The 21,197-nt window shown below is 40.5% G+C and overlaps 2 protein-coding genes across 4 annotated transcripts; one reads left to right on the top strand and one right to left on the bottom strand.

The window, feature by feature from the left end:
- Positions 1–6,242: 6,242 nt before the first annotated feature.
- Positions 6,243–14,248, top strand: LOC105059518 (uncharacterized). Of its 3 annotated transcripts, none has more exons than XM_010942842.4 (7): positions 6,243–6,469; positions 6,970–7,081; positions 9,329–9,448; positions 9,879–9,957; positions 12,719–12,805; positions 13,406–13,468; positions 14,169–14,248. In XM_010942842.4, the coding sequence occupies exons 2-7, from the start codon at positions 7,026–7,028 to the stop codon at positions 14,244–14,246; spliced, it is 483 nt and encodes a 160-aa protein (XP_010941144.1). In that variant the 5' UTR covers positions 6,243–6,469; positions 6,970–7,025; the 3' UTR covers positions 14,247–14,248. The 3 variants fall into 3 exon arrangements, with proteins under 3 accessions (XP_010941144.1, XP_029116175.1, XP_010941145.1); XM_029260342.2 differs by having other exon boundaries at positions 14,020–14,248; XM_010942843.4 differs by lacking the exon at positions 12,719–12,805.
- A 1,144-nt stretch (positions 14,249–15,392) lies between these two features.
- LOC105059517 (putative glucuronosyltransferase PGSIP8) lies at positions 15,393–19,963 on the bottom strand. The gene is made up of 5 exons (XM_010942840.4): positions 19,528–19,963; positions 17,861–18,116; positions 16,676–16,877; positions 16,440–16,587; positions 15,393–16,213 (listed from the first exon to the last, which is right to left on the bottom strand). Exons 1-5 carry the CDS (start codon positions 19,770–19,772, stop codon positions 15,667–15,669), a joined length of 1,398 nt encoding a protein of 465 aa, XP_010941142.1. The 5' UTR covers positions 19,773–19,963; the 3' UTR covers positions 15,393–15,666.
- Positions 19,964–21,197: the final 1,234 nt, after the last annotated feature.

Raw genomic sequence — 21,197 nt, 5'->3', positions numbered from 1 at the left:
GATAAGTTGGTTTTTGTTTGAATTCAAATTTGATTTGAATTCAAATGTGTAACCTCTTGTCTTTATCCTCTCACGCGGATAAGACACGTTCGATGTTGTTTTAAAAAGAGGAGAAAGGTGAGACGTGTGTAGAAATTTTTAGAAGAGAAACTTTGGGGTGTGAGGAAGGCTTCTGCGCAAGGTGAAGGTCCAAAACCTTCAGAGAGAAAAAGAAAGAAAAGAGAGAAAATTGGGCGCAGGGTTTTTGGTGTGTACCCTAGGGTTTCTACCTAGGGTTCGGGAAGTAAGATTGGTGTGCCACGAGTGTCGTGAGTCCACCAAATTTCAGAGAGAGATCCATCAGCCTCTCAAGCAATTGTGCAAACGATTCAGAGCATCCGAGAAGTCGGCACACATCGATCGAAGGAGTTCGATCAACATCTGCCATCAAAAGGGTGAAATCACGAACTAGCATTCGTGAGGAGCTGATCAGACGGAAGTTTCGTGTGGACGATCCGCAGAGGCCAGACATTTGTGTGGCTGTGACGTGACGATCAGAGCCCTCCGACGGTGATCAGATTGTGGTGATCGACTACCCGCAAAAGGTGATGTGTTCTGAACACAGTACTGTAAAACATTTACTGATTCAAATTTGAATTTCAAATTTAAATGCATGCTGTTGTATCATATTTAGATCTTAGTGTAGGGTTAATTAGTATTAATTAATGAGATTAATTAATAATTCCACTGTAAAATAATAATTTTGAAAAAGTTTTAAAATTATCATTTTGCCCCTGCACTAAATTTTCGCTTCACGTGCACGTCAGGACATATGATAAATGGTAGCAAGTCGAATATCCTTCGATCGGTCGTGACCAAGTCGGTATGTCGCAAGTCGAATACCCGTTGTCCGAACCTTGGTCGAGTGGGTATGTCGCGGTGCATGATAAACGGTGGCAAGCTGAATATCCTTCGATCGATCGTGACCAAGTCGGTATGTCGCAAGTCGAATTGCGGTCGCTTGGCATTTTGTCCTTCTTAGTCGAAGCTAAGTCGGCAAGTTAGCTAGCCGCATTGGTCGAAACCCTTTGCCTTCAGAGGCAGAGGCTGTTGTAGATTTGACGATGGAGCCATAGATTCGACGAAGGAGACGTAGATTCGACATAGATTCGATGATCGAGACGTAGATTCGATGATCAAGCCATCGATTCGGCGATCGGCAATCGAGCCGTAGATTCAGCGGTCGAGCCATCGGTTCGGCAATTGATGATTGAGCCGTAGATTCGACGGTCGAGCCATGTTAGTCGAGGACTTTTGCCTTCAGAGGTCGAGGCCGTCGGTTCGACGATCGACGATCGAGCCGTAGATTCGACGATCGGTGATCGAGCCATTGGTTCGACGATCGGACCGCGTTGGTCGAGGCCTTTTGCCTTCAGAGGCTAAGGCCGTCGGTTCGATGACTGGCGATCAATGATTGAGCCATAGATTTGACGGTCGAGCCACGTTGGTCGAGGCCTTTTGCCTTCAGAGGTCGAGGTCCTCGATTCGGTGACCGACGATCAAGCCGTAGATTCGACGATCGAGATGTCGGTTCGGCGATCGACGATCGAGCCGTAGATTCGGCGGTCGAGCCACGTTGGTCGAGGCCTTTTGCCTTCAAAGGTCGAGGCCGTCGGTTCGACGATCGACGATCGAGCCGTAGATTCGACGATCGACGATCGAGCCGTAGATTCGACGATCGATGATCGAGCCGTTGGTTCGACGATCGAGCTGCATTGGTCGAGGCCTTTTGCCTTCGGAGGCCGAGGCCGTCGGTTCGACGATCGACGATCGAGCCGTAGATTCGACGATCGACGATTGAGCCATTGATTCGACGGTTGAGTCATGTTGGTCGAAGCCTTTTGCCTTCAGAGGTCGAAACCGTCGTAGATATTCCGCTCCTTCGATCTCCATCAGAATCTGCGCATAAGAAGCGGAGAGAGGGGTGTAGGAGTCATACCTGCGATGCGTCGGTCTCAGACTCCGTCATCGGGGCGAGATCCGTCTATCGGTGGGGCCTGCTGGGTTCAGCAGGAGCCCGTTCTTCTTCCGCCTCTCCTTCTAGCCCGTGCCCTCGGTCATGCACCGGTCGGAAGCACTTTCGTCCACGCGCATGTATTTATACGCGCGCTCTAGTAATTCGACATACGTCCGGAGGAGGGTCTTGTCCAAGGAATATGTGAATCAGGACCCCCTTAGCCTCCTCTTCATGGTCGAGATAGCCATGTCTTCGTTGAGATTTCGGACCTCAAGTGTGGCTACATTGAATCGGGCCATAAAGTGTCAGAGTGTCTCATTTTCTCCCTGCTTGAAAAAGAAAAGACTGTCCGAGGTTCGTGGCGGCTTCCGACTGGTGCTGAAATGGGCCATGAAGGAATGCTCGAGCTGTCCGAAAGAGTGGATACATCCTGAGCGGAGGTCGAAGTACCAGGCCCTGGCAACTTTACGAAGCGTGGCGGGGAAGCCGATGCAGAGGAGGGCATCGGTTGCCCTTTGAATTGTCATGAGAGCCTTGTAGCTCTCCAGATGGTCAACTGGGTCGGTGTAGCCGTCGTAAGGCTCTACATGAGGTATCTTGAACCGACTAGGGATCAGTTCGTCGAGGATAAATCGAAAGAGAGATTGGGTGGTCCGAAAGTCGACGTCGTTCGAAGATTTCTGACCATCTGCCTGGAGCTGGACAAGCCGACGGTCGATTTCTTCGAACCTGCGTTCATAGTCGTCCAACCGTCGGTGTTGAGAAATCCCAGACGAATTTGAGAGTGGGGCGGACGGTGTCCGCAGCCGCTTCTCCTTCCTCGCTCGCTCTAGCTGGGAAGGAGAAGGACGCCGAGATCGGTGGGTGTCGCGCCGTGGCCGTCTCACTCCTTCTCGGTGGGAGTGCTGAGATGGCTACTCTTGAGGAGGAGATGGAAGTTGACGCGGGCATCGACGGCTGCTTCTGGACGGCATAGAATGCGCCGTCGGTTGTTCTGCCGGCGGTTGCGACAACCGGGTCAGTTGGTGTTAGAGGTTTTTGACCGCGTCCGTCAGAACGGTCATTTGCCGCATGATCGTCGCGATTTGCACCTCCGTGGTCACCACCGAATGCGAAGAGATGGGTTCCGCTATGGAGGGTGAAGGAGGGGCCTCTTCCCAGCGAGAAGAGTACCTCGTCGACCCGGTAGCTCTCGATCGCTGAGCCCTGATTTTCGTCATCTCGAGAGATTTTTTCAAGCTCTGTGGAGCTCGCTGGCTTACCTCTGTCGAATACCCTCCTACCTGGCGCGCCAAATCTGTTGCGGCCAATCCCTCCGTCATCCGATCGCCGGGGTCGCGCACCTGCAAGAAAAGTCCTCACTGATCGGAGATGCCTCCGGTGGAGACCCTCCGACGGTCAAGTCAGAGAGGAGACCAGACAACAGTAGAACTCAGCAAGAGGGAGAGAGAGCTAGAGAGCTCAAGAGCTTAGAGGCGCTTACCCACGCTTGAGAAAGCTCACCAAGACTGTTGCCTTACCTCGTTTTATAGTAGAAAGCGATATGGTCCCGCCATTAATGGTGCAGAGAGTTGTCAAATCATCGGAGACTGTCAAATCGACGTGGGTTGTCAGGTCATTAATCCATATCCTTAGCAAAACAACGCCCCACGACGATCGTACGGCATGTCCTTGGCAGGAGAACAGCCTATAGCAGTTGTACGGCATTTGGATGGCCTAGCCGACTGTATGTCGATATTCGGCTGTCGGGTCGTCGAGTGGTGACTCGGAGACACCATCGGCTGATCTGATGCCTTGTGAAAGTCGGGCGTCAGCTGCCACCTCCGACAGTGAGTCGGTGATGTGGGTTCGGCTGCTCGGTCAGTCGGATGTCGGCTGCCACCCCCGACAGTGAGTTGGTGATGTGGGTTCGGTCGCTCGGTCAGTCGGACGTCGGCTGCCACCTCCGATAGTGAGTCGGTAATATGGGTTCGATCGCTCGGTCAGTCGGGAACAGTATGGATCTGTTCGATCGGCATACCTTCGGTCGGATATTGTCGGCAGCTATTGTCGGAGTCGTCCGTCGAAATCATTGTCGGAGTCGTCTGTCTGTCCGATGGATAGAGTTGGGCATCGGTCGGATCGATCCGAAGGTGAGTCGACGTACAAGGACCAGTCGGTATATCCCAACAACGTCAATCTTTGAATGCCGATTGTTATGGAACCAACTTCAAATTGTTTCTAACTTAGGTGCTCTCTGTTTATCAGGGAATTCAATTGGATTCAAGATGATGTACTTTTAAAGGAGATGGTTGTACGACATTTTCAATGGTGCTGGTTGGTTAACACTAATATTAATTTGTTGGACACTCTTTTGGTTCCTTCTCTTGTATCTCCAACCCAAAATGAGGATCTGCTTCGTCCTATCATTCAGTTAGCCCTCGCTTGCATGCACCCGGATAAAACTCCCAGCCTAGATAGTTTTCCATCAATATTTTTTCAGCTATGTTGGCCTATCATTCAAAATAAGATGGTGGCAGCTGTTCAACACTTCTTCATTTCCAGCTTCATGCTCCTATTTGGACAGACACATACATGACACTATTAGCAAGAAAAACAAATTTCAATGCATAATTTTATTCATAAAAATATCTGTTCTTCAAAAAAATTAAAAAAAAATCTCAGCAATCTTCTTTGGGTGCTCCCCTTCACCATAGATCTCTGAGAAAAATAGAATGAAATGAAAAGCAAATAAAGTAAAAAAAAAAAAAAACAATCTGTGTGGAAAAAAATTTTATCTTCTAATTTTTTTTATCTTTTTTTTATTTTTATTAATTTTTTTATAAAAAATTAAATAATATTTTTATATAGCGGATCGAATTTGAAATGAAGTATTTTTTATTTGAACTCGTTTCAATTTTTTTTCTAAAATTTATATCTACTAACTTAGAACTCCATACGATGCACGGTATGTATTTATTTCTTCGAATAATATTTTTATAAATTAAAAATTTAACATAATATAAAAATCATCATTAATGATATCAAATATTTTAAATTAAAATATAAATTTAAAATATTTAAATAATATAATAATAAAAAGTAACATAATTATTTCTGTCTTTTACTAATAGAAAAATCATTTTTTGAATCAATATTTTCAGCATCAATTATTTCGGAATCCTCATCATTAAGCAGAATATGACCACCTATTTGCATCCCACATATATCTCTTTTCTTCATAATCTATTAATAAAAATAATATTATTTTATTATTATATAATTTTTTATTTTATTGAATTTTCGGTGATCATTAAAGACTTGCTCCAAAAAAAAGTAAAGATAAATTTTTTAATAATTGAATTGTTAATAACTTCTTAGTCCCAGTAGCTCTGAATTTCATTCCAAATGACTAAGAGACAATGATGATCTGTACATATCTGAGATCAGTAGTTTGTGTCCGTCTTGTATGCATTTAAGAATGAATGGTTAAGTAGTTGTAGGAGGTAGATAGTAGTCATATTGTATTTATATTTATATGTATGATTGTAGTAGTTGACTCATGAAGATAATCTCAATTAATAATTTTTTTGTCTTTGGATTCAAAGTCAAAAATATAAAAATTTAATAAAAAAATTTTATATAATAAATATTTTATCATAATTTAATTGTAAAATATTTTTAAATTAAATTAACTCAACATGCTCTGATCCAGTCAATTGCCAAAAAGACTTAATTGAATATAGCTTTTATCAAAATCCTAAATACAACATTTTCTGTTTGGATTAATGGATCTATGTCGGATTTCAGATCGGGTTGGGACCCAACACCCGAATCCGTTAGTCCCGTCTCCTCCCTCCCTTCTCTTCCTTTCCCGATTGCCGATGGAGAAGAGCTCACGCCTTTGTTGAAGTTGTGGAGGGGGATAGATGGCGAAGCCATCGACCGCGCTCTCTATTCCCTCTCTCTTATCGTCTACTTCATCTCCTTCTCCTTCGACGGCGGCCGGGAAGACGGATCGGTGAACGACGGCCGCTGCCCCACTCTGGCGCCCCCTCCTCCTCCGACGGCGGTGAACTCGCAGAAGCTTCCGCGAGCCGATCTCTCTCTGTCTCCTTCTGCTCCGACGGCGGCCGGGACGACGGATCGGTGAACGACGGCCGCTGCCCCACTCTGGCGCCCCCTCCTCCTCCGACGGCATCCCCACCTCCTCCGACGGCGGTGAACTCGCAGAAGCTTCCGCGAGCCGATCTCTCTCTGTCTCCTTCTCCTCCGACGGCGGCCGGGACGACGGATCGGTGAATAACGACCGGATAAAATTCGTTTCATTCCGATTGGGCCGGATTGGATACCCGACAGGCCTACGGGTTGGATCTGGCTGCGGGTTTCTCTCGACCGACAGCTTGCTCCGTCTTCTTCTTCCAGGCTCCAATCTCGAGTCCCCACTCCCCACCGTGGCGGCGTTTCCCCTCGAGCTCCGCGGGCATCTTCGAGGTAACGGCTCGCCCTCTCCCTCCCCATTGCCCGCCCGAGTGGGCAACGGCGTAGAAATTGGTCTGCTGTCTTGGTCCATGAAACCCTAGAGGCCATTCGTTTCAAGTCTTTTTCTACTCTTTGATCTTAGTATTCTGTTTTTTTTTATCCCCTACCCATCCATTTGGGCTCTAATTTTCGTATTATTGATGTTTTACAGGTGATTTTAGCTTGTCAATTTGTCGATTAGACCCTTAATTGGCATTTTTCTGTTTATTTCTTTGTTTATCAATTGAGCTTTGTTTTTTTTTTTTATACTTATTGTCCGACCCCTTTCAAGGATACTGATTTGGTTCTTTATTATTTTAGTCATATCCTATGATGACTATGGGATTTACCGTCTGGTGTTACTAAAATTACATTCAAACCTATTTTCCTTGTCATATTGCATTCAGTTTTTCTCAGTTCGTTGTTTTGAGTCGATTTCTAGTCTTCATTATAATGTGGCGATATATTTGCAGGATAGCTTGGAGAGAAATCTCATTTTTCTGTAACGTTGGAATTCCAAGTATTATATATGGGGGAGCAGTCGTTTCTTGACCGGATGTTGTCCCATCTCCGATCGACCAGCAAGTGAGGGAATACAGCACCCATTTTTTCTTGTGCATAGCTTTGTGTTATCTCGTTATATGATGAATTTTTCGGACTGCTTTATAAGAAAACGTGTTTGTTGTTCTTAAGATATAGTGATAGTGCTGAATTTTTTATGCATCAGTTGCAAGGTCTTCTTTTTTTGCTTTTTTTTTTTTTTTTTGTAAATTACCGTGTATGCTTCATGATTTTTCAATATTTTGATATATATATTTTTTCTTTATTACTGCTTTTGCTGTTTAGTTATTAGCAATGATAATCAAATCGATGATGGGGATGCTTTAGTAGTGATGCTTAGTGATGTGGACTGTTCACAGTCATAAAATATAAGGGCCTTTAAGGGGATATCCCCCCTACATAAATGTCTGACAGTATAGGAAAATAGAAAATGAGTTGGGATTTGTTTAGTGTATACATTTCTGGTGATGTTTAAGAATTCTGGTTCATGTCTTTTTGCAGCTGCAAATGGACAATTCTAAATAGCGAATGGATAGCTTTGATGAGGAAGAATCAAAACATAGAGGTTGATTTGATGTGCAGTAATCAAATTTCCAAAACAAGTTAGAAAAGTAGAGTCAGGTGATTAGGTCTTTATAATATCAACATATATGATGTTGTTAGTAAGCTAATATGACAGCTTCTAACTAATATGATCTCTTTAAAAAATGCAAGCTTCTCTATAAATTTCATTTACATAATATCTAATTCTTTGGATTGTGGACAACAACTAGCATTCCATAATTCAAAACCAGACTCAGGAAACCATGGATAAATCAACATTTCAAATATCTAATCGTCTTTCATTAGCTATTGGTATTAATTAATAAGCATCCACCTATCAAACATAAACATACATGTGCACACTAGTATCATGACTTTGCAAGTATCATAATTGACATATTGAATTAATGGGTTTGCACATACAATGGTAACATATATGCTTTGTTAGGTGGGTGGAGGTGTGTGTTGTTTTGTCTTTTCATTTTTTTTTCTCTCTCTCTCTCTCTGTTTTTCGGGGGGGGGGTGGGCGGCGCGGGGTGTGGGTTGGACTGTGGGGGATGGTGTTTCTTTTAAACACTACTTTTTTTGTTTGGCCGACAAATAGGGATCTGAGGGTAGGATCCATGTTATTCAGAAGCAGATATCCACCTTTCCTGTCTTCCTTTTTGTCTAAAACATTTACTAGCCTAGGGCGACCTTGGGGAGTTTCTCTTGGTTGCATGGGCTTAATCCATGTAACTAATAAGGTTAGTGTTTCTGCTTATCAGCTGTCTTCCTGGATTCCATGGAGAGCCCTTCAATGCCCAAAATTCTTTGTAGTTCACCTTAGGAATTGCAAAATACTCTTAATCATAATGGGCATCTTGTTGCTTGTTAAGCTTCATCAAAGTGAACCTAGCGATAGGTCTCCAGAAACATCCTTAGGTACTTTGTTTGAGTTAATTTATGCGCAATTTGTTTGTTTATATACCAGATTTGATGCAGCATGTCCATTATTAACTCAACATCTAAAACCATCTCAATCTTTTAACTATTATTTCAGTCTCACCTGGTTTGAGAACTTTCGACTATGTTCAAATAAGTTATTCAGTATAAAAGGTCAATCTTTTTATACCATATGGATATCATTCAACCTTTTCTTTCAATCAGGGAAGGTTCCCTGCCAGGTTTCATGTGTTCTATTTATTTATTGCCAATTCAATTTCACTATCCAGTCCTTCCGCCCACTGAACTGCAAACACAATCACTTAGTTTTATGTCAACATTTACTGTGCTATTTGGTGCAAGACTCTTTGGTGGAACACATCTTGAAATCCCTTTTTTCATCAACAGGAGTAGTTATAGAATGCAACAATGACGTAAAATATTTGAAATGTCCAATTTGTATAAAAAATTTGGCACCCTATAACCTGTAATGACCTTATTGGAATTTATATTAAGAGACAGTACAGAGTCGCTTTGAGCTTTTTTTCCTGGTAACATGCATTTGGAATTCTTCATTTGCCCTTGACAATCTTGTACACCATCTATTTATGTAACCGCATCTTGTTAAATGATTTTCACTGATAAATAATTTGATGCAAATTGAGTCTAACTTTCTGGTACTCATTGAAGTATATGCCTTTATGAATGCTGCTTACTACCTAGTTGACCATTTGTCAAATGTATTTAATTAGTGTTATACATTAATTTTATGCTAACATTGTTCTGGATCTTGGTGAATATTAGGTATTACACTGGATATCCAAAAGATATTGGACCTTCGCAGGTTATCCATTTTACCTCAGAGCGTCAATTTGTTCAGCTTCTACATGAAGGCCATCCTGTGGTTGTTGCATTTACTATAAGGTTATTTTGTGTATGTTAATTATTTAGTTTATCTTGAGATTACTTCTACTTGATTTAAAAGAAAAGGGAAAAGAAATGATCCCCTTCCCTCTCTATGAGTCTGTATCCAGTTTTTCCACCACCATTTAAGCTTAGTGCTTAATCAATGCTCCACTGGAAATTAATTCTTGATTGGAGGGTTTCTGGACTGGCCTATGGCATGATAAGAAAATTGCATCAATTGGATATTTCATTTTCCTTTGATGTTCAATCAAAAGAATAACTGTATCATGCACATAAGGATTTGGTGGTTATCAATTCGTTGGATTGGTATGCAAAGCCAGTAAATGTGGCAGGAGCACAGATTGGAAATAGTAGTACTGCATGCATGCATTGGCATGCTATATAGCTTATTTTTGTAGCTTGATGCGTATTTTATATATTATTATAGGTGTCCCTATACAAAGCATCTCGATAGAGTATTGGAGGAAGCCGCTGCTGAGTTTCATCCCCATGTAAAATTCATGCGTGTAAGACTACTATTTAGAGAGTTCTGCATATGTTATGCTTCTTGAGGAATATCTATATTATTCTTCTTTATAACTTGCTTGTTGAGAATATTAATATTATCCTATATCATAATGCATTTGTTTTGATTCTTCATTTCCACCAATACCTAACTTAGCCAATGCTGCCTTTTCACTTCTCTGCATTCATCTATCAAGATCTTTGTTTTTTGTTTAGGAATATCAACATGTAATGGGAATTTATGTTTCCAGGCAGTTTATGATATTCTTTCATTTCTTGCATTCCAAACACTTCAATATATGTAATTTTCCTTTCGAGAGGGTAAAATTTCTCAGTTACTCAACAATATAACATCCATCATTTGTTCAGTTGTATTATGTCTGGTCAATGTTGCTGAGACTGGGCTAAAGGCATGTTCTATGGTCCCAAAGTTTTGATGTTGGCCAAGAGAGCTGGAGGTAGGAGGTTTCTGTCAGTTGAGACATCCTTAGTAGCATTCAAGTCTCATTGGAGAAAGTTAATCTAGTCCAGATTGTGGGTCCATGAGAATTATAGTGTTTGATGTGCTAGATTATTATAATCACTTCATTAATCTGAGGTTTTGGTTTACTTGCAAAACATGGGTTCCTCATAGGTGAAAATGCATATACATTTTCTGTTCAGTCAGGCACCCTTTGCATCCATTAAATTTAGAATGTTGAATGCCTCTTAACTATTGGCTTTCTATATAATGTGGTGCATGTTATTAGATTCTTTAGTTTGCTTGTGTTCTTTCGACATCCAGATTAACTTAATTTATCTTAGTTTTCTCTCCTTTGTTGCAACAATGGGTGTTGACTTTGGCTGTTTCTGCTTCCCGATGATTACGACTTATGATAATGCAGGCAAGTTGAAATGAAAGGGTTTTTAAATATATAATGACTAGTGAAATTTGACATTAAAATTTTTCAACTGATAGATGCATTGCATTGTTGAGTGGGTTTGGCATTGCAAATGGAAAAATGGCTTGTTTGATGGTGCTGATTGGCGGAAAGAAGAGGAGACTTCTTGCCAAAGATATTGGTTTGATGTGGTGGGCTGTAGAAGTTGGCCTCCATTACGTGGTTCTGTCATGCTTATGTTTGATGAGAGCTTGTCGGCTTAGGTTCAGATTGAAAACTACTCGCTTTTCCCCTGTCTAGATTTTGTTTGTGGAATTGGGCATGTCAGTTCTGAAAGAGGGAAAGATGGAGACGGACACATCCCAAAATTAACACAAGGGTTCATGAAACTTGATATTTTATGAAGGTAATTTAATACCGGTATGTTAGATTAAGATGAGAAAATAGCAAAACCAACTTTGAACATCACTATGGTGGGTTGAACTCATTATTTTAGTGGAACTCTCCACCAATATCTAGAATTTCCAACCAATATCTAGAATTTCCAACCAATATCTAGAATTTCCAACCAAGAATTTGGTAAGTGTTCAGGTGATTGATGTGTATCTAACTTATTCATATTGAAAACAGATTCTTCTAACTGGACATGAGAATCCAGGTAACACAGCCTGCCCATGTAGCTAACTAAATAGGTTTTCTACTTTTTGTGAGGGCTAGGTTACTTGAAGACTTGCATAGTGTTTAACTGATGATAATTGGTGACTGCAATTTCGTTTCTTTTCTGTTACCTAAGGACTATCTTGAACAAATGCTTGAAAGTGTTTCGATTAACATGTAAAATGTAATGAGCTGCTTTCATCATAATTGATGAGCTTAGGACTACTTGAAGTTGAGATTAATGTCTGCTCCCCTCTCCCAAAAGCACACACAACACACCCCAAAGAAGAAGTTGTTTTACGGTTAAGAGCAACATACAAACCATAGCTATTGAAATTTGAATTGCACCTAAGCAATTTTGTTGGTATGTCTACAAAAAAATCCGTTGGCTTGAAGGAAATGATGGTTTCGAGATAATTATTTAATATGTGATGGTTATCATCTTCGAGTTTCTTGCTTATATGGACTGGTGGGTGGTTACTGTGCTGCCTTTTATAGGTCTTAGGCTTTGCCACAGAAATTCTAACCTTATTTAAGAGAGGGTGTTAAAGTGTTAACTTGTTGAAGCAAATTAGCCCAGTACAATTGGAGTGGGGGTTTACAATATGGAATGTCATATTTATGTTCACCAAAAAAATGTCGTATTTACCAAATATTTCTTTAATACTAAATTGTTAATCATTTCAAAATAGCTGGAATGTTTATAAGAATTGTAGATTGCAAAATTGATATGGAAGAAAGCTAAATGCATTCTGATGCAGGCTAATATGAAAATGACTGAACTGGACTTTCTTATGTGTTTTGATAATCAAGGGTTCATCCATTTTTATATCTCTTAGATTTTGTCCTACTTTCTGTCTTGTCTTATTTCTCTCTGACATATTCATATATCTAAACTGTTTGGCTGGCGAACCATGGTAGAGTACTAAAGCATGTCAAACTAAGGCAAATTAAGTGAATGAATATATTAATTTGCTCCCAACAAACACAATATATTGGATTTCAAGCCCCCAAAAAAAAAAGAAAAAACAATATATTTGACCAATTGAAGCAAAACGAAGCCTACTAATTGTGGTTAACACTCTTCAGAATTTTTTCTGACATAATTGTGTCAAATCAAGCTTTGTTTTAGTATCTTCTTTTCAAGTTTTGTTGCAGTTCTTTCCATTGTTGGTTAGAAAATAGTAGCTAATTTACTTACTGTTTCTTTCAATGATCCATCTAGGTTGAGTGCCCCAAATATCCAGGATTTTGCATCGCAAGGCAAAGGAAAGATTATCCGTTCATTGAAATATTTCACAGTCCGGAGCAGGTAGCCTTTGTTTTACTCAGTTTTTGTTCTTCTGGTTTTGATCTAGCGTAATTACTGAGGAAAACATAGATGCTGCTCCCATTATTTGATAATCGAGACCTCTTGACCTGTAATAGCATATTTCCCGTGTTAGATAGACCTTTATATGAGCACCGGAGATAGCCTTCCTGATCACTGAAGGGTGCGGGCTGGAAATTAGAGATTTTCTTATAAATATGTCTGATGTTTTGCTTCTAGTGCCTACATCTAATGTTTATCATAGGTGTGTAATCTTTGCTTTTGTTTGTGGGGGTGGAGGTGGTTGCCTAAAGTAGATTACCCATGTCCACATACTTGGTTAATGCACCACCCAAGACAAACCCAGAATCTCCCACTGAGTGGATGGGTTTGACTGCTAGTGCCCAGATCTTTTGGATCTTTCATTTCTTTAGTTCCAACTATCATCTAGCATATTTTGGTCAGATAATGTAATTCAAGTTTTATATACCTTTTCTTTTTGTCACCTTGCTCAGACAGCTTGTTTTGGTTGGATGATGAGATTTATGCTATCATAATTCTGTCTTCATCTGTTTGTCTTCTCACTTTGTTACCCTTGATCAGGCAGCTAACCAAGGTAAAGTGGTGGATCCCAACATAAAAAAATACTCAGTCAAAGTGTTGCCTGTAAGTTTGTGATCTTGCCTTCCTCATCTTTATATTGATGTTTCATATGAAAATGATCCTGAGACCTGGTAACAATGCATTTAGCACCAAATACTAAAATTGCAATGCCTTCCTGTCTGATATATTGGTTTATTCCTGCCCTATGTTCATACTTTAAGGAACATACTTCATAATAATACCCGGCATAGAACCCATTTGATGATCTAGAGACCTGGAAGTTACCATGTGTGCTTCTTGATGGGCAGTAGATTTCTTCTCTGCCTGGTGCTGATTATGAAGGTCATCACAGAAGCTACGGTACTCGAGCTAATATAGCTTATGAACTCGGGTTCTCACTGGTATTTGAATATCCAGGAGACCTGATGATTTGGTTGTTTTCATTATTTCAAGAACTATGTCAAAAGGTCCAAATACTTGGGGCCTGGGGTCCTCTGAGGTGGAATTTGGTTTAATCAGTTACACTCACATTCTTGAACTAGGATGTATTTTACTTGGGTCTATTATGAACAAGTTTCAAATTCTTCTACCAGATCTTGTACTTGACCTTGTAGGAGTTTGGTCTCTGATCTACTGTATAGCTGGATAAAGGTTGTTGGAAAAGGATCATTCATGCTTTGTGTAGGGAAATGTTATAGGGAACCTGCTTTTCTCAGTTCGGTTAGTAAATTTCTTTTCTTTCCCCCCTTCCGTTTCCTTGCAGTTTAACTATGACCTAAGTGCATACGGGTTTCGTGAATTTTTCAAGCGGCACGGGATGCATGTATCGGAAACCAACTGAGTCAGCACTTCTCTGTCCACACAAAAAAAGCAGCACTTCTTTGGTTCATCTTTACTATTTTCAAGGAGCCCTTGAATTTTACTTGAAATTGGAGTTCCTTCACATGGAAAGGGAAAACCTCTGCTTTGACTAGGGAGTCTCGGGCCCTGATTAAAGCTCGAACCCTATCACAGCATTCAACTTAATCTGGCGCCCAGCATTATGGAGTTCAAGCATTAGCCATTGCTGCCAGCCGGAACTGCATCATAACATTTAATGAATGAGATAAGTGTGTTAAGAACACAGCATTAATCCTTCATTATCAGAGTTTTGCTGTAACAATACAACTCTTGTAGCTGTCAAGTGTGAGGAGAATATGCAGAATGGAATGTCTTGAATATTATTACATAATGTGACAGATTGTAGTCTACAAGGACCCCCAGGACCATGCACTATATCACCCAATCTATCATAGAGTCTAGCTGAAGAATTTGCATGATCATGTATGATGCTGAAACAAGCAGCCTTTCAGTTGTCAGCGATTGCAACTGGAATGTGAAGTCCATGGTGGTGCTGGTGCCAGTAGGTGGGTCAGGACAAGTAAATGATTGATCCAAGATCATGGTGATCAGTGAAATGCTGTCTGAAAACTAATCCAAGAACTTAATTTAGACCTATCCTATGAGCCCTGTACGAGTGCATTTAATCTGATATTTATTATGTACTAAAGATATTTTAGATCCTTATATAGCACCAAAAAATTCAAATAAGATTATGATATTTTTGAGTAATTTTTTGGGTCGCAGCAAATGGTATCATACCATCAAAGCAAATCTAGTTCATGAAAGCGTAGAGATAATTAGGATGCATTGGGAGTTGATTGTAATGGTATTTATGATTAGAATTTGACTGGATTTCGGTCTTTAGCTCGAACAAAAAGTCCAAATAATAACTTTCAGCTAAATTTTTTCATGTGTTAAGTTCTATACTAATTATGTATCTAAATAACATTTTTTGGTCAATTTTTTTTGGTAAGTATTTAGTTCTACATCAATCATGCACTATCATGGAGATATTGGGTGCTTATCCGGATCAAGAAATTTAAAGAATACATTCTAGCTAATTTTTTTTGAAAAGATCCTAAATTGTTAAAATAGTAACATAATATTTATCAAAAAAAAAGGAAGCAACATATTATAGAAAAATGTTAATTTACAGCCTAGATCGATCCAACAACCTACTCCAAAGTCAACAGATCAACAGGGGAACAAATAAATAAATGGAAATAATGCCCCTCCAAGTGCCCTCCTATCTAGCAGCACTAATACAACAACAGTTCTAACCGAAAACACAGCTGATATGCAAGAATGGCTAGAATTGTCAGGATGAATAAGATTAGAGGATCATATTTTTTCATTTCATGAATAATAGCTCTCCTCTCTTAATAGAACTTGCTGAGTCGTGGTGGCAACGTCAGCTCTCCTAGCTTCGGAAAAAAAGCCTCCCTTTCCAGCAGGAGCTGCAAGGAACCCAACACCCTCATCAATGACCCCCAAACAACTGGGGCGCAGCAGAAGGCATAGGCAAACAATGACAAGGCCCTGACAATACCATCAGAATACCAAGGGAATGCCATCACAAAGAGAGCACCAAAGATTCCCACCCAAGGTGTGAGGACAGGGAATGGTGGGAGCATGAAGAGATTGATTACTATGGAAGCTAGAGCTGATGAGCCAAACAAGTAGAGAGACCAGCCTAAAAGTGGGTGCACCGTACAAGGGATCAGGAAGAATGGAATGGTATATGCTGCTAATATGCACCATAAAACAGCCACCTTGATCATGGTGTGTGAGAAGGTGAAGCTCCTCTTCTCAGCTCGCCGGTTGTAACACAGCTTCGACAAACTGGGCCGTGCCATCCGGGCACCTGCCATGACCCCAAGATACAATACAGACTGGATCAGAATCACTGGTAACTCTGAACTGTACCTGTTCACACATACGTAAAGGAAAACCAGAATATAGTGTTAGGTTTCAAGCCCAAAAAAGCATTGCATGGTGCATGTTTTAGCCAGCAATCTGTTCATAACTTGTTCCCTTCCTAATCACACTACACGCATCTTCTGAAAAACCAAAATCACAACCAGTGATCGCCTGTAATGTACATGTCCATGCAATCTTGACAGTTTGCAGGATCATGAGGCTTGTGACTTACCCAAGAGTTTTTCGACGTTGCTCGTGCCATGAAAAGCCTAAAGGAAGGACTGGCCAAGACCACCAATACCATGGCTTCAACCATAGTGCACTAGGAAAAGTAATTACACTGTTCGGTCCACATGGTATGCTCCAACGAAGCTTGAGATCTGTAGCAGTAAAAAGCCCAAAGGATTGTTTCAGTGACATATTATCAGGTAATGGGAGACAACAAGAAGGATAGGTTATGGCAATTACAGTAGTAGGAAGCATCCATCTGGTATCCCAAAGGAAGGCGATATATGCCGCCTAGGTTGGAACCATTGGAAGGAGGATGAAACATTGGACGGTCAAGCAAATCTGGGAAGTAGCTGGTGAGGAAGCCCTGATCTGCACCATCTCGATTTTGTCGTCCAATTTCCAATTCATGAAGCATGCTTCTGAAGACCTCCATTGAAGGCTGCAGCTCCAATAGAATATAATGTATCAGAGAATTCAGAAACAGTGTTTAAGTTATTTTCTGAACCGAACATGTAGGGCATAAAGTTACATAGAAGGCGTGAGCACAATATTGACATTTGTAGGCAATCAGCTGTCCAGGCAAACAAAACTAAATAGACAGAAAAGTTTTCGGTGATCATGAAAAGCAGAAATCATTAATCTGATAATTAGTATAACAAACTCTAACAAAAAGGCTTTATTGCAAGAGGCCACGTGATTGCAACAAAGTAGAACTTTAATGAGCTTGCTTGTAATTTTGGGATTAATCTGCAATTTATTCGGTTTTAGGAGATAGTTGTTATAATCAAAGGTCAAATTCTAAATTAATGCTGAGAACCTTGAATAAGACTACATGAAAAACCATTGAAAGATGTCAAAGAGTCCAAAGGCAATGGTCATCTCTTTAGGTAGATGAATGCCTGGAGGATGAGATATTAACATGGAGTTATTAACACAACGCAGAGCATTGTATTGGAATGTTTGTCAGAAAAGAAATGATCGCATGTTTCTGCGAAAGATATCAACCATTATCACTATTCTGAACAAGCTGCTTCAATCATTTCATCTTTGGGGTAACCTTTGTAATGCTAAAGCTAAAGCAAGCCACCAGCTGATCTCATATAGTTTCTCACAGCTTGCAAATCCTTCAGAGACTTGAGTCCTTTTCTCCAGCATGCTCTGTTGTACTTCTTAATGTTGTTTTCCTTTCTCCTCTCTTATCCTATATATAAGCTTTCTTTAGTAAATTTCAGGAGGGTTCACCCTCCTCCTCTATTCAAGGAAAAAAAAGAAAAAGAAGGGGCACAGCATTCAACAGTATAAGCCAACCGCACCAAAACATCCAAATAGCTCTATTTCTGACCATCCAAAATCCATTGGAAGAGTAGTAAACTTAAAAGTTCTTCCACCAAACATACTAGAAAACAATTAGCAAGGTTGTACCTGAAGAACAAAGAGCCCAGTGTGGAAGATGCAGGGGTTAATGAAGACAGCACAGAACTGACCACATTGGAAGAGCTCATCGGTTCTTTGAAGGAAGAGGTTGTCGGAGTCAAGCATGACAACCCGGTCATATGCCACTAGGCTCCATGCATAAAGCTTGTTCAGTGTCAACTTAAACCTGGTATTGAAGTTGTCCTGCTTCTCATATGGGTTCTTCAAGTTCTCCACCGTAACCACTTTCACCCCATCCTCTTTCCTGTTAATATAGATCAATAACAAATCAGTTCCAAATGGAACTTATAAACCAGTAATCCTGAATCTGACTCAGAAAGTTCCAAGCCATGGATGATAAGAATTATCTGCTCATCTTACAATATTAATAAAGCTTAGAATTATACTAATCAGAAGTTGTACTGATCAAGAATACAGTGGTGATCTGCCCCATATATATTAAGCATGTAACATATTTGTATTGAACTTGTGTGGTGATTTTTTGTATTATATTCTACTTAGATTGGGTTTTGTCGGTTTGACCAACATTGGGACTTTGTTTAATCGTTTGGAACCATGGACTTCTGGAGGGCAAGCTTTAACACGTGATGTGCCAACCAAGCCACCAATTGTTGGCATAAATATACTCTTCGGGTAAGTGTATCTAACAGAATATATCAATTAGTTGTATCATTAACCTATGGAAAGACAACCAACAAAAAAGATGCAGGGGTTATCAATTGCCAACAACCCACATAGAATTAATTAAAAGCTGCACGAATAAATCATCATTCACACCAAAGGACAATTGATTAAATTTGCAACAGGTCAGGTTATGTCAAGGAATAGTATTAATTCGTGTCGGATCCCATATGATCTATGGACGCTGTAAATTTCGAACTAAGATTTTTGGGTTCGAGCATAAATCAAATGATCACCTGTCAGATTGGACCCAATTATTATCATGCAAACAGGGAATTTATCCACCAAGTTGCATCATATGTCGTGAAAGGGCATTTTCGTTAATTTGGAGAAAGCCAGGGGTATATTCAGAGACGCAAAATAGAAGCACAAATTTTTTGGAACGCGTTGTCGTTTTCCGACAGAAGAAACAAAACCGGAAGTCAAAATACTTCGACTCACGTGTAAATCACCGAGTGGATTTTAAGCCACAGAGAAATAAACCCCTATTTTCAAAAATTAAAAAAAAAAAATTGAAAAAAATCGTCCCCACTAAAACCACTAGAACGGCGAAATCACCACACCAATTGTATAATTCCCTTGACGAAAAAAAAAGCAGCTTGCAATGGCCATTTTGTGGATTACGCAATGGAAAGCCTTAAAATAAACAACCTTTAAAACTCGAGATTTTATAAAGGGAAACTTAATCCGTGCGAAACGGGACGACCATCACCCGCGCGGACCACGCGATCTCAACCGTCCGATCACCACTAATCCAGAATAAAATCCCAAATTCCCGTAACCTCGCCTTAAAACAAAAAAAAAAAAAAAACAATTTCCATGGCATCAATATCTCTCCACCGCCTGATATCCCACATGCGATGATCCACGATGCCCGCAGACAGAGAGAGAGAGAGAGAGAGAGAGAGAGAGAGAATAAGCGGGATAAGAATAAAGAGAAGTGGGAATAAGCCGAAGGGCATGGGATTGCGTACAGGGATTGGATCCATGGGATTGGGACGTCGGAGGAGGCGATGACGACGAGGTCGGCATCGACGCGAAGCTTGACCAGCGATCGCATCATCACCCGCGTCGCGACGTAGAACTCGTAGTCCCTCGAAGTTCCCATGTACATCATCGCCGCGTACGCATGTGGCCGCCTCTTCCCCTCCGCCGCCGCCACCAACACCGCCACCACCACCACCACCACCACCACCACGAGCTCTAATCGCCTCCCCATCTCCTTCCCGCAAACCAATCCAAGACGAACAGAAAACCTAACCGGAAGCTATACGAACTCGGATCTCGTCCTCCGCCGTGGACGATCCTCCTCTCCTCCCATTCCCACGATCTCCACCACCGCCGGAGGGAGCGGAGGGCGAGAGAGAAGAAGAGGAGGGGAAGGGAAGTGGGAGCGACCGCCTTCTTTGACGAAGCGCCTAAAAAAAACTAATTTGTAATATAAAAAAGGGAGAACTTTGCATGAAGGCCCCTGGAGAGTTTCATATTTATAGAAAAGGAGATGCTTTCCCCTTACGTTTGGCTTTAGGTTGAACAACATGATTGGCATGATATGATTAATGCCACAAGTAACAAGTTAGCGTGTATTCTTACATGCACATAGGATATTCTTCTATAATATTCTTTTTGAAGTCAAGATGCTCAGGTTCTTGACCATGATTACTTAAAACAGACCAACTGGACTTAATTTAAGTTTTTTTTGATTTGGATTAGTTTCAATTACCAGAGCCGAACTTTGAAGAAGAATACCGAAGTTATTTTTGTATCTTATTATTTATATTTGATTATATGCATATGCATGAACTTATGCATGTATTCTTGGATTTGTAATACAACCATCAAATGAGGATAAGTTGGTGTCCTCAAGTATGTTGCATCTAACAATCTCTTCCGATCTCGAGGATGGGTATTCCATCACTGGATTGGAAAGTGATTCGAGAAGTATGGATGATTTGAAATCACAACGTATAACCAAATGTATTGATTTCATCATCTCTATCCACATCATTCTTGATCTTGGATGGATTACCCCATATCAAATGCCTTCTAAGATTTCTTATACAAGTGTCATGATTCTTGAAATATTAATAAAACATCTTATTATATAATATTTTAAAAATATTTGTATTTATAGAAGAAACTTTTGTGTCCAAAATATGCACATGAAAGTCTTCGACTCAAATCTATCCCTCAACTTGCATATAGAGGCCACATATATTTGAAGGAGAGCTCTCCTATTAGGTTTGTTGTCTATGTTAGTATTAACAAATTTTGCTTGACTTGCAAAATGATTTAATCCTACCTAAGTGAATTACAAAATGAGTTTGTATGCTTCTATTGAGGTCTCTCACCATACTTCAACATTACCATTGGGCATGTATGATGCATGTGATAATTATAAGGATTAAATTAACTCCTTTTTAGTATACAGTTGACTGCTTATTTTTTAAGTTAGTCCACCAGCTATTGCTAGAATTATCAAGGAGTGGCGGGTGACCGGATAGTTACTCGATATCACATATTTGATAAGTTTGTCGGACTAAATTAGCATATTTTGGAAATGGACTGGCCACCCTTTGCTGTTTTAAATTAGGGGAGCCCTTTTTTTTTTTTTTTTTGGATAAGAAATGAGGGAAGCCACCCC

This window comes from Elaeis guineensis, chromosome 16, assembly GCF_000442705.2.
Source record: "Elaeis guineensis isolate ETL-2024a chromosome 16, EG11, whole genome shotgun sequence".
Taxonomy (NCBI): Eukaryota; Viridiplantae; Streptophyta; class Magnoliopsida; order Arecales; family Arecaceae; genus Elaeis; species Elaeis guineensis.
Note: the sequence above shows the minus strand (reverse complement) of the source record. Positions and strands in the feature narration are given on the sequence as shown.